This window comes from Engystomops pustulosus, chromosome 3 (assembly GCF_040894005.1).
Source record: "Engystomops pustulosus chromosome 3, aEngPut4.maternal, whole genome shotgun sequence".
Classification (NCBI taxonomy): domain Eukaryota; kingdom Metazoa; phylum Chordata; class Amphibia; order Anura; family Leptodactylidae; genus Engystomops; species Engystomops pustulosus.
This window is the reverse complement of record NC_092413.1, coordinates 132,190,878-132,205,466: the sequence shown is the minus strand read 5'-3', so window position 1 is coordinate 132,205,466 and position 14,589 is coordinate 132,190,878. Positions and strand designations below refer to the sequence as shown.

At 37.4% G+C, this 14,589-nt stretch overlaps 1 protein-coding gene across 1 annotated transcript in view; it reads right to left on the bottom strand.

The window, feature by feature from the left end:
* Positions 1–14,589, bottom strand: part of B3GAT2 (beta-1,3-glucuronyltransferase 2) — a 120,104-nt gene that overhangs the window by 45,834 nt on the left and 59,681 nt on the right. The window contains exon 2 of the mRNA XM_072142173.1: positions 6,107–6,251. Coding sequence (XP_071998274.1) covers positions 6,107–6,251 — 145 coding nt within the window. The remainder of the gene's footprint in view (positions 1–6,106; positions 6,252–14,589) is intronic.

The following is a 14,589-nucleotide window of genomic DNA, read 5'->3' as shown; positions in this document are numbered from 1 at the left end:
TTTGGCTAGTGTATAAATTGATTTTTGGACAAAACTAAGGATTTCTGTGCCATATCAAGACCACCTCCAGCATCAGCTAATCTAAATTTAAATACAGGCGGTCCCCTACTTAAGAACACCTGACTTACAAATGACCCCTAGTTACAAACGGACCTCTGGTAATTGGTAATTTACTGTACTTTAGCCCTAGGCTACAATAAACAGCTGTAACAGTTATCACAGGTGTCTGTAATGAAGCTTTATTGTTAATCCTGGACAACCCAACATTTTTAAAATTCAATTGTCACAGAGACCAAAAACATTTTGACTGGGGTTACAATAATAAAGTATATGGTTCCGTCTTGCATACAAACTCAACTTAAGAAAAAAACCTACTACCTATGTTGTATGTAACCCGGGGACTGCCTGTACAGGTATGTTTGGGTAGATTTCCTTTCAAGGAATATACACAACCTAGATTGAAAAAATGACAGTATTTATTAAAATATAATACACCATCATTTGTATTTTCATTTTATCAATATTGGCATTTTTATCAGTATAAGTTGTGTATATTTCTTTTAATGTAAGGACAGTGTATCACATGGTGAGATCTTATATCTGTGCCACAGCTCACTATATCTAGTTTTTATTTTTATCTTTATGCTTGAGGTGCCCAAGCAGTGTTGATGAGCACAATAATAGGAAACACCTGTGGTTTGCTATATCACTTACCCTTATATGTGAGGTCCACAATATTTTCTATTTCTTGCCATATGAAATCCACAGGAAAACATACAATGGGTATTATTGTAGAAATATGTTTGTTATATTCCATTTATTAATGGAGAGGGGAACCATTAACAGACTTTGTCAGTTTGGGTCTCACCTCCTGGGATTTTCCATGTCACTTCTGTGATCAAGGTGGCCTGGCTGGGGATTCTGACATTTTAAGAGGCATAAATTCATTCTTAGTCAAAGTGTTTTCAGATAAATGACACTTTTTAGCCTTTACCCTGTGCACAGATACAATGATTATTTTCTACACACAGTTTTGAGGCACGGTAAGTCTTGCCCAGATCCAATGATTTTAAGGTCTTGCAATTTCTAGAAACATCACATTGTTCAGACCTAATATTCCTGTATACTTCAAATGAACCTCTTCTATTCTCCTCATCAATCATCCCTTCCCACCGGAAGTCTAACAATAGGAGATTCAGCTAGTCTCGAATACTGTTGTGTCTAATTCACTGGTTACCGGAGCTTTATTCATTATTTTCATTAGGTGGTTTTTTTCTTATAAATGGATGACATAGAATGATTTATCAGAAATCACTCTGAATCTGAAACCAAAATGATTTCCAGCTAGAGTGTCGGTGCCTGCAATGCCGCAAGTGGATAAAATGCCTGTTTTTCTGCTATTGTTTCATAAGAATATATCTCTTGGCTAGTCTTCAGTAACTTTATTCATTATTTTCATTAGCTGTTTAGTATTTCATTTATAAACCTCAAGCATGAAATGACTTTTCTTAAAGACTCCTATGAGACAAGGAGAGAAAGCGAAAAATAAAAATATGGACTCTCAGGTGCTCGCAGGAAAATCTTGTTTTACATTAATATTTCTACTAAAATCTCATGTAACATAATGTCAGCTGAGAACACAATAGTATACATATGGTTATTACAATTCTATCAGTCATCATTCAAAGATTTTCAGGCCATTAACAGGGAACCTGTCACCTCGGCAATGCCTCCCAAATGCCAAATAGTACCTTGTTCTTTACTGTAATAGTTTCTAATTTATGCTTATCTTATTTTTCTATGTTGCACCACTTTTCCAGAAATCAGTTTTATTCTGACTCCTCCTACCATAAAATAAAGGCAAGGCAACCTTGCTTTGTATTATATGACATATGTATGATATATATATATATATGCTGTATGCATGTGTATCTGTGATGTGTATATGGGGTATGGTGTGTATATACTGTATGTGTGTGTATATATGCTGTATGACTGTATTCTTGCATATGCTTGGTGCAGCTGTGATTTCGGTGATAACCCTGCTCATCTTTGACTTGCATCGGCTTCACTGCAGAGCCACCTAAATTGCAGATGCATGAGAATACAAAAGAGGGACAGAGCAATGAGAGAAAAGTAAATAATGCTAACAATAGGTTAACTAAATGTGGCCATACTCCCTAAATAACAGTAATACAAACACCAGATCGGCCAAAAGCCAAATATCCCAAGTCCTCATATGATGCAAGCCAATTGGGCAAATGTTTTGAATAAGGAGGGAATAAAGCAATACCACATACATATGGAAGCAACTTTTCTCCACTGAGCATAAATAGATTTGGCATGTTAAATTTTGCATTCCCAATCTTTTCCCCCCAACATAATCTGTCATGGTGAGCCACCTCTTCTGAAGTTGTTGGTTCTGCTCAAAGTTAGGCCTCATGCATACGGCCGTGTGTTGAAACTTTCCTCTTGCAGCCCATTTCACCTGGGTGGAGATCTCCACTGTGACCTTGCATAATAGAAGACAATGGCATCTAGAACACTGTGAGGAATTTATACAAAATATATTTTGGAAAATCTCAAATCTTTTCATCAAGCTCAAAAGAATAATTTATTGTTGAAACTGGAAAGGTATAAATGTAAATTGCACAAAGGCTTCATAGTTCAGGTTAATATAAGCCTCAATGCACAAAAGAAGGTGATTTACACACATTAAGAATATCTGTCTTTAGGTTTTTTTTTGTGCCTGTAATCATAATGGGGCACATTTACTTACCCGTCCCGTCCCTATCCCTGCAATGCGTTGTCCGACGGGGATTTGGGTCTGCCATGATTCACTAAGATCGTGCATCCAATTTCCTGCATCTGACGCTTCCCCTGCTGAGGTCCGCCGGAGTTCACCTTCTTCTTCCCTGTGCATGTGAGTGCTGATCTTGCAACGCAATTTGCTTTTTAAATTCCACGGTTGTCCCATGTCCATTCCCCTCCGATTTGTGTCGCATGCAAGCTGGCGCCGATGCAACACATTCCAATCGAATGCGTGAAAAATCCGGGGCAATTCAGCGCAAAACGGAAAAAATAGTGAAAACCGATGAAAATGTGGCGTTCAAACCCTTAGTAAATGTGCCCCATTGAGTCATATTTACTATTAGTGAGGCAAACTGCAGTGTGCCTCCCTATTGTGCAGTGGACAACACCTTAATGAAGACAGGAGCTCGGTGTGGTAACCAGTGTGAATACGCACCGGAAGGCCCCTTGCTATGCACAGGATTGTTTTGCGGCGTGGAACAGAATTGCCCTATGATGAGCTTACAGTATGCAGCAGAACAACTGTGTGTGTAATTGTAATAAAACTGGAATTGTAATTTCAACGCACATCAGTATGAAAATGTAGTTGACTTACAATACAATATACTATATAATGCATGAATCGAGACCTGTAGGTGAAGCTTAAATTCAGAATTCTGAGCACTGGAGTATTTCGAACATGTATACATAAGATCAGCCAGCCATGGTCTTCTGACAGCCAGAGAGAGAAAGAGAGCTTAACTTTACACTTTGAGATTGATGAGATCAATTTTGAAGCTTTTCTGCCTTCATCTACCAAAGATGTATGTCAGTGACTTTCCCCTTAAGCCAAGCGTTTAAAGCTCCATCCGTCTGTTGCGTCACATTATATAACCTCAGGATACATTCCTGCTCCCTGTTCTCATCCATTTCTCATGCATTAGTCAGAGTATATTTATGTACTATTGTAATATAAAATACCATTTTAACACTTTACGTATAAAAGCTATAAACTAAAAATATCAGACGAAAGATTTAGGAAAGAGGGATAGGTTTCATATAGCAAAACTCTTCAGGACCATGGTCAGTTCCTATTGAAGCCTTGCAGGTAATCAAAGTAAAATGCTTGTGGTTTTTAAGTTGTAAGATTGACTCTTAGTAATGGATCCAGTTATAGCTGATACTTTCCATATTGTATAATGTTAATTAAATGCATCTACCACCAGGATGAAGGACTGTATGCAAATGAGCCTGAGGGGCTCTAGGCTCCATAGGTGTTAATGTAGGCTGGAGCTCCTCGGGCTCATTTACATACAGTCTTTCATCCTGGTGGTAGATGTCCTTTAAATGTAGTACCCACATGCCCAGTATAGGTCACTTGAGACCCAGTCCCAATTTAATTTTTCTAGTGTAGGATACAATTATTTCATGGGAAATAATTTCATTAAATACAATGTTATATTTGTATGTGCTGTTGCATTGTAAAGGATTGTGTCAAATCTATATGGTTATATTTGACTTTGAAACTGATGCCATATTATTAGGATAAGCCATAAATATTAGACTGATGGAAGCAAAATTCTCATTGCATTTATTTCATCGTGTGTGTAGAGTATAGGAGGTACCACAGATACAGGGCAAACATACAAACTCCATATAGCCCAGAACCCTAGTGCTCCAAGGCACAGCGTTAGCCACTACTTTTATTCACTACTAGGATTTATCATTATACTACAGTTATGAGTTTAATAGTTGTAGGTACAATTCAAATGAATTATCAAAATACACAAAAAGCCAAATGTAACAGCTATCATTAATAGATGTGCTAAATCTTTTATTTTACTATCCACTATTGGCAGACAGACCGATTCTAATAATAATATCCATGCATATTCTAATGTTTAAGAGAGGAATCCTCTATCTTTTTGCTTCAAGGCTTCTATGTTACTTAAGTAATGGAAACATGTAGAGGTCTTTATTGGCAAATCACTTGTCTCACAGCATTATTTCTGAGTAAAAGGTGTATTACACTACACTGTAGGAATTACAATACTGCATGACAATTTAACAATTTCAAACTGACTCCACAGAGTGAACTTCCCTTTATAAGAAATCTATCATCAAATTAACTCATACAGTAGATCCAGGCTCTGGGACTGTGGTAATCTTCTTATATTTGTTATCAATGGCCTCCTTCCTTCTGAAATTAACTTTATAAATTATGCTAATGATCCAGAAGTTTTCCAGGGATGTTAAGAGAGCCCCTCCATTCTGCAGCTTCACAGGCTATTATACTGTTTCATCCTCCACTCCCTTCCTCTGCCCAATATAATCTCATTGCAGCAGAGGAAATTTTAGCACACATAATTTTAAAGGTTTATTATAAGAAAGAAGGAGGACATGTGTAATAAATATTAGAAGATTAAAATGGTCGCAGTGCCTGGATGAATGAGGACGTGTCTCTGGTTTATCATGTTTGATTTTGATGGCAAGTTTCCAAGGGCACATGTCATCACATTTTCACGAATACAGCTAGTGACAGATTCTCATAGAGTCCTATTAACTAAATTCCACCCTTCTTTTAACTAAAAATTGTTAAGTAAACAATCTTTATATATCTGTATATGTCTGTAGTTAAATATTGGCAGACAGTCCCTAAACACAAGTTCCATACAGCAGCATGTCCTACTAGTAAGACTTGTCAATCAGAAAAAATTAGGCAGAGCAGTGCCCAAGATTTGAAGAGACACAGAGCTGCCAGTCAAAATAAGGAGGAGTGGTTCACTGGCAGCATGGGATAAAACAAGAGTCATATCTTGAAGAGTCAAGTATGCTAATTTACATATATCAGAAAATGGCTGTAATAAAGGTGCAGTGCCTCACTGACAACTAATATTCGGTGATATGGGGGGTACTTGTATCCCTGTGCCAGCAGGCATTATTGGATTGTTCTTCCAGTGAAAGTGGTACAATTAGTCAGGACAGCATGTGTGTTCTGACCATGTTACAAATTTGATACAAGGAATCAAAGAGCCACATATATTCCAAAATGCTACAAATCGAGTCCTCACAGAAGTGTTGTTTAGTATTGTTTTGTGTTTGTATTGACATAATAATTAAAGTTAGCAATTATTCCACGGGATTTTTTGTACTCACATTGACACATAACACGTAATTTTGACTTGACCTTGACCTTTCCAATGGCTTTTGTTTTGTTCTGTAATATATATCATCCTTTTTTTAAAGTCAAGTTAACCTTTGCTCAATGTATTGGAGTATGCACTATATTCTATATTGTTTGCCAAATGTAACTTACCTGCCATGTCAATGGCAAAAGGTCTATCTGCTCGCCATCCTGTGTACCAACCCACAACCTTTCCGTTTTCTACTATTGGACGTTCATACCGTCGCCCTCCAACAAGGCCCACTGGCCATACTGACACTTTCTGAGTTGTGCGCATCTGTAAAGAAACAATATGAAGGTTATTAGTAAACATTTTACTCTTAAAAAGAACATGATATATAAATGATATCGGTTCATCATACTTTTTGTCGTACACAGAGGGGCTTCTTTACTGAGGGTCCCCTGATCGCATTTCCGACTGGTTTTCCAACATTTTCGGGGATCGCGCCACTGGGGGGATTGTGTCGCACATGATCGGATTTTGGCGCATCGCCAAATATACTCTGACTAATGCGGGGGGCAGGCCATTGGACGATCTACTTAAAAATTGTGTCGCAAGCCATGCACTTACATGCACCTGGAGGAAGATGGTGAACTCCTGCAGACCTGAGCAGGGAAGCGGCACATGCAGGATATCTTGAATCGCGGCACAGTGCATTGTTGCAGGATTTCCACCAGAGCGGGTAAGTAAATGTGCTCTATCATGTTTATGTGGTGCATATCATGTCCAAACTCATGTGACCACATGATTGATTATAACACTGTGGGGCACATTTACTAAGGGTCACGGTTTTCCGTCGGGTTTTCCGAATTTTACCGCAGGTTTTTGGAGCACGGAATCAGATTGTGTCGGCGCCGGCTTGCATGCATCGAAAAACGGGGGGCGTGGCCGTCTGAAAATCCGACGGGTTCGGAAAAATTGTGCTTTTTTTTAAAAAAAGTGTCGCTTGACACGCACTCACATACACCAGGAATAGGATGGTGAACTCCGGTGGACCTCAGCGCAGCAGCGACACCTGGTGGACATCGGGCGCACGACCTTAGTGAATCGCCGGAAGACCCGAATCCTCGTCGGAGAGTGCGCCGCTGGATCGCGCTGGATCTGTATGTTTGTTGTATATACATCATGGTTTATTATGTGTATGCCTATTCATTTTTTCAGTAAATACTGGGGGACGCATTTTGACCATAAAATATACTGTGTAGCACGTGAATTTGTGAAAATGCTTATTTTATTGTCAAATTTAATCATTTTTATAATTGATTCAAGTAGCACATGTGCAAAGGGGTAACCACTTGTTACACATGGTAAATTTTAATTTTTCACCATTTTAATTAAGGGAAATAACTGTAATTTTCCATTGGAAATTGAATTTGTCATAATGAGATTTTGTAAGAAGATTGTATGGTTTTGTAATATAGACTTGTGCCTATGTAGCATTAGCCTTAGCTTTGCACAGCACTTTCAATGTACATTGTGAGTTTTTTCACTTATTTCCCAATGTTAACAAGAATAAAAAAAAATCAAAACCCTTTTCATCATCCAGAATTTCAATAGGAATAAAACCTCTCAGTTCTAAATTTGAAAGCTGACATAAAAGAAAACAAATAAGAGACATGTGCCTCCCATTTCTTAAACCATTTCAGCCTAAAATGCATCTTGGAGTGTTTATTCATCTTTCATTGATAGAATTTCCAGGAACATTTGATGGTCTTCTTTGAACGTACATTTATGTGTTTGGCCTTAGAGAAAAATGTTGAGAGGTGGATCGATTAAAAGCGATCAATATAGGTACAAGTAAATACTATACACAATAAAACCATAGAACAGTTGATTAGGTTATATTGCTATGTGGCTTTTCACATATTTTATCATGTTGTACCCAGGGAAGTGACACTTATAGATGCTGGTAAATTAAGATGCTAAAAAAGTAATATAATACATATTATTCAAATAATAAAAGGTTATCCATTATACAATGAACACATTACTGTAATTGGAAATTAAAACTCACCAAATTTACATGGGTTTTCAGGCCCCAAACTATAAATAGGGGATCGGGAAGGGTGCCTTTGCTACAGACTCAGCAGGTAGACAGCACTATATGTGGTTTAGCTGTTGCCTTGGCTCACTACAGGTCCATTGAAGTGGGTCTACCCTATGAAAAGAGCAGTCTGCCTCCAGCTCTGCCCGGAGTAATATACAGCCGATATGTGGGGTGGTTTAGTGTCTTCCTCTATATGTTGCCTTATGATCATTTTCAGCCACTGTCAGATTCACAATTCACAGCAACAATCAACTAATATTACTATTGTAGTCTTTTTAAATTCAATTTATTAAAGGATTTATCCAGGAAGCTAAATTAACCTTCTTCTGACATAGACCTTTCATTTCCTTTCATGCCCCTTTCTCTTACTGACATCCTTGCAGGGAGCTGGCTTCCAATGTACAATAGTTTAGTTCTCTATCGTGCCATTCTTCATCTCTTCTTAGTATAAGTACAACAGGTTGTGGAATTAGCTATTATACATAGACAGCCACCCACCTACAAGGATATGAGAGAGAGAAGTGGGGAGATGAAGGTAACAGTCCTCAAGGTTTGTTGTCCTTGCCATGAGAACTATAAAAATGTGTCCTTCGTTACCATTACTTTTTGTTCAAGACATTCTACCATGATCAGAAATGATAAAAGAAATGTGCTTTACCTTATTGGGCTTCATGAATGACAACACTTTTTTTAAAATCTGATTATCTCAGGAAATTTTTCTTGGTGTATCTTAGGGCAAAAGGAAAGGTAAAGAAGAGAACACATCTATGCAATAAACTAGTTTAGTAGAGATAGACCGTGTTATACAAGACCTCTGCTAAATTATTAGATGACTGCGGCATCTAACAGCATTGCATGTGGCTGCCGTCATCCTAAATGCCCATTTGAGGCCCTGTGATGTCAGACATATTTTTTTTCCATCTTCGCAGTACATACCATGGTACTTCTAGGTAATACAATTAGTTCCAATATAGTACTAATAGCACTAGGTGCTCATGTAGGTTTGTTAAGGGAAAAATAAAAAAAGATCTAACTTGTCAAAGGAGTAGAGTGGAGAATGGAAACACAAAAAAAAAACAAACCCTGGCCCTGAAGTGGTTAAGCTATTTTGTTATAAGCTTACAGTTGTGCTTGGAATCATTGCCTCAATTGCCTCCAAATTTATGTCATACATTAGAGTAAGAATAGTCCAGCCTTATGCTGTGCCAGATTTATCACTGCAGGGAATTTGTTAACTCTGTGGTAGGGCACAACTATGGTATTTCCGGCTAATAGATTCATGTGGCGCATAGACATAATATATTTGGTGCACGGCAGAACTAGTGCCAATAAAATAAAATTATTATTTTTGGCACATGGCGATAACAAATAAAGTGGAAGTTCCGGATTGTCATTGAGTATGTCAGAACCAGGTTGGTAAGCCATCTGAAATTCCCCCACTGTGTCTGATGCTGGGTGATATATCTTCTGTAGTTTAAGACTGTTGAGTTGTACTTTGCATCATATATTAGTTGTTGTAGTTCAGTTTTCAAAATTAACAACATTTTTGTTGAACCTACTCAATGTTTTGGCACACAGTTGTTTTGGTGCTAAGCCCATTCCCATTTTTGTAGTAGAAGGAAAAGGAACTAAAAATGGACATATACTCATAATAAATGTGGCACATGATTAATAAATTAAGGGCATGTGAACAGCAGCAATTGGTGGCTACTTCCCCTATATATAAGGGATCCCTACATTTTTTACATAAAAATCTTTTTTTTTGGTTGAATTTTACTGAATATTAAGACCTTCTAAGGATCAGTTCTTATTTTTTCATGCCCTGATAAGTAAAATCATAACATTTCTTTTATATTTATATTTTCTTATTCAGGCACAAGCTGTCTATACAGAGCTCTACTATCTTGGATAAGCTTCTGTAATACCGATTACTGTGCCGTGCATGGTATAAGGCTTATTCTCATGTTGACTTCTATGTATGGATGGGATTTTACACCAAGTATTGATATCTGTCATGCTGCAGTTACATGTACTTCAAACAACAGCTGCACAGAGAGGAGATCAGAAAATATGTTTTAGTTGCTTGTCACATGGTTTCCATACCAACCAAAAAGTTAAACAGACATTTAATGCAAAGATGATAACATGCAGTGAAAATGTTCAAGAAAAATAGCTTACTGTAAATCCTCCTACATTCTCTTACCCAATTTAGGTTCATAAAGATGATTACCTTCCCCTCCCCCACCATTGGTTCTCTTTACGGGAAACAAGCGTAGGGACTTGAATCCATCTGTCATATACTGGATTTATTAAATACAGTAAATTCTTTATATGGGGTGGCACTTACTCATCATCAGTCCAGCTATTATGAGATGACAAAAACATTAGATAAATAAGTAAAATTGATTAAATATATTACCAAACAGCCTATATATTGTGCATACTGCTAGTGATGGAGGCTTTTAATGAAATTACTTGCTTTGCAGTTTTATAAACTATTTTCATATAACTGACCTTTTGCATATGTTTGCCCTGGATATACTGTACAGTGTTAATATTCCTGCTTGACAATGCTTCAATAAAACTATTACTTATATGGTTGGATATTGCACAATTTTTGTACAATTTGTGGCAGTGATCCCAATATTTTGGATGACAATGCGCAGTTGATACCCAATTACTCAACATAGAAGATTATTATTAAAAAAAAGGTTGGGCTTTCAGTAGGTGCCCAAGATGAAAAATTATCTTCCTTCTCTCAACTCACGAGTTTTTAGTACCTTCAATATCTATCTAATTTTAGATATTTTTAATTAGGCCCTTCATCCAACACACATTTACAAAAACATAATGGCCTTTGCTAAAAACAGTGATATCTATACTGTGTGCAGTTTGCCTGTGTAGTGTGCAGGGGTCTCAGATTCAAGAATTGTGGCTCATTTCCCTCATGAATCAGGTGCTCCCTGCACTTTTTTTGGTGCACCTTTAACACAGGGCGTGCGTCACACTTTGGTCGGACTCTGCATGATAAATGTGTCCGACTGTGCACCTGAACCCCCTTTCAGTGCAGAAATTTGTGTCGCTTCACAAATGAGTTGTTTGCTACACATATGTGCGGGGACACTTCGTAAATACATGTGCAAGCAGTTTGCACATAAAAGAACATGCATACATATCTGTTCTTATTTCATGTTATACTTTGGTATGCAATTCTGTTGCATTATCATTCAGAATGATCTGTGCAATTTTTCTGTGCAAATGTAATTTATCTAGCTTGTGCACAAAAAATTAAAAAAAAAATGCAAAAAATCTCAACTGCTTCATGCAAATATTAATGTTGAAAATAGAATTCTATTTGATTCCTATGTACAAAAAAGAAAGCATATTGGGAAGCTACTATTAAAGTAGATGGCAACTAATTCTAAATTTTATTAGGGTAAGTACAAAACCATAGCAGGGTCACCTATATTGTACTTAATCCAGTAAAGTTTGTCTGTGGTCTGCAGGAACCATGGTCATTGGACCTTCCAGCAGCAGTAATTGGGACTTCCTGTGACATCCTGTATTTTTATGACTTCCGGCACATGAAGAGGGGCCACACAGTCGTAATTGTATGTACTCCCTTTCTGTAGTTGGAGGTGCTTGCGGATCTCTCCAATCCACTGATCCACTGTGGGAGAGGTGATCATGAAGGCATCGTGCATACAGTAATAGTGTCACAGGTAGTGATGGAGGGGGCCTGCATACAGTAATGAAGAACACAGGTTCTGGACCCCACCAGTGACACCTGGAAGCTAAATTAACCTTCTTCTGACATAGACCTTTCATTTCCTTTCATGCCCCTTTCTCTTACTGACATCCTTGCAGGGAGCTGGCTTCCAATGTACAATAGTTTAGTTCTCTATCGTGCCATTCTTCATCTCTTCTTAGTATAAGTACAACAGGTTGTGGAATTAGCTATTATACATAGACAGCCACCCACCTACAAGGATATGAGAGAGAGAAGTGGGGAGATGAAGGTAACAGTCCTCAAGGTTTGTTGTCCTTGCCATGAGAACTATAAAAATGTGTCCTTCGTTACCATTACTTTTTGTTCAAGACATTCTACCATGATCAGAAATGATAAAAGAAATGTGCTTTACCTTATTGGGCTTCATGAATGACAACACTTTTTTTAAAATCTGATTATCTCAGGAAATTTTTCTTGGTGTATCTTAGGGCAAAAGGAAAGGTAAAGAAGAGAACACATCTATGCAATAAACTAGTTTAGTAGAGATAGACCGTGTTATACAAGACCTCTGCTAAATTATTAGATGACTGCGGCATCTAACAGCATTGCATGTGGCTGCCGTCATCCTAAATGCCCATTTGAGGCCCTGTGATGTCAGACATATTTTTTTTCCATCTTCGCAGTACATACCATGGTACTTCTAGGTAATACAATTAGTTCCAATATAGTACTAATAGCACTAGGTGCTCACGTAGGTTTGTTAAGGGAAAAATAAAAAAAGATCTAACTTGTCAAAGGAGTAGAGTGGAGAATGGAAACACAAAAAAAAAACAAACCCTGGCCCTGAAGTGGTTAAGCTATTTTGTTATAAGCTTACAGTTGTGCTTGGAATCATTGCCTCAATTGCCTCCAAATTTATGTCATACATTAGAGTAAGAATAGTCCAGCCTTATGCTGTGCCAGATTTATCACTGCAGGGAATTTGTTAACTCTGTGGTAGGGCACAACTATGGTATTTCCGGCTAATAGATTCATGTGGCGCATAGACATAATATATTTGGTGCACGGCAGAACTAGTGCCAATAAAATAAAATTATTATTTTTGGCACATGGCGATAACAAATAAAGTGGAAGTTCCGGATTGTCATTGAGTATGTCAGAACCAGGTTGGTAAGCCATCTGAAATTCCCCCACTGTGTCTGATGCTGGGTGATATATCTTCTGTAGTTTAAGACTGTTGAGTTGTACTTTGCATCATATATTAGTTGTTGTAGTTCAGTTTTCAAAATTAACAACATTTTTGTTGAACCTACTCAATGTTTTGGCACACAGTTGTTTTGGTGCTAAGCCCATTCCCATTTTTGTAGTAGAAGGAAAAGGAACTAAAAATGGACATATACTCATAATAAATGTGGCACATGATTAATAAATTAAGGGCATGTGAACAGCAGCAATTGGTGGCTACTTCCCCTATATATAAGGGATCCCTACATTTTTTACATAAAAATCTTTTTTTTTGGTTGAATTTTACTGAATATTAAGACCTTCTAAGGATCAGTTCTTATTTTTTCATGCCCTGATAAGTAAAATCATAACATTTCTTTTATATTTATATTTTCTTATTCAGGCACAAGCTGTCTATACAGAGCTCTACTATCTTGGATAAGCTTCTGTAATACCGATTACTGTGCCGTGCATGGTATAAGGCTTATTCTCATGTTGACTTCTATGTATGGATGGGATTTTACACCAAGTATTGATATCTGTCATGCTGCAGTTACATGTACTTCAAACAACAGCTGCACAGAGAGGAGATCAGAAAATATGTTTTAGTTGCTTGTCACATGGTTTCCATACCAACCAAAAAGTTAAACAGACATTTAATGCAAAGATGATAACATGCAGTGAAAATGTTCAAGAAAAATAGCTTACTGTAAATCCTCCTACATTCTCTTACCCAATTTAGGTTCATAAAGATGATTACCTTCCCCTCCCCCACCATTGGTTCTCTTTACGGGAAACAAGCGTAGGGACTTGAATCCATCTGTCATATACTGGATTTATTAAATACAGTAAATTCTTTATATGGGGTGGCACTTACTCATCATCAGTCCAGCTATTATGAGATGACAAAAACATTAGATAAATAAGTAAAATTGATTAAATATATTACCAAACAGCCTATATATTGTGCATACTGCTAGTGATGGAGGCTTTTAATGAAATTACTTGCTTTGCAGTTTTATAAACTATTTTCATATAACTGACCTTTTGCATATGTTTGCCCTGGATATACTGTACAGTGTTAATATTCCTGCTTGACAATGCTTCAATAAAACTATTACTTATATGGTTGGATATTGCACAATTTTTGTACAATTTGTGGCAGTGATCCCAATATTTTGGATGACAATGCGCAGTTGATACCCAATTACTCAACATAGAAGATTATTATTAAAAAAAAGGTTGGGCTTTCAGTAGGTGCCCAAGATGAAAAATTATCTTCCTTCTCTCAACTCACGAGTTTTTAGTACCTTCAATATCTATCTAATTTTAGATATTTTTAATTAGGCCCTTCATCCAACACACATTTACAAAAACATAATGGCCTTTGCTAAAAACAGTGATATCTATACTGTGTGCAGTTTGCCTGTGTAGTGTGCAGGGGTCTCAGATTCAAGAATTGTGGCTCATTTCCCTCATGAATCAGGTGCTCCCTGCACTTTTTTTGGTGCACCTTTAACACAGGGCGTGCGTCACACTTTGGTCGGACTCTGCATGATAAATGTGTCCGACTGTGCACCTGAACCCCCTTTCAGTGCAGAAATTTGTGTCGC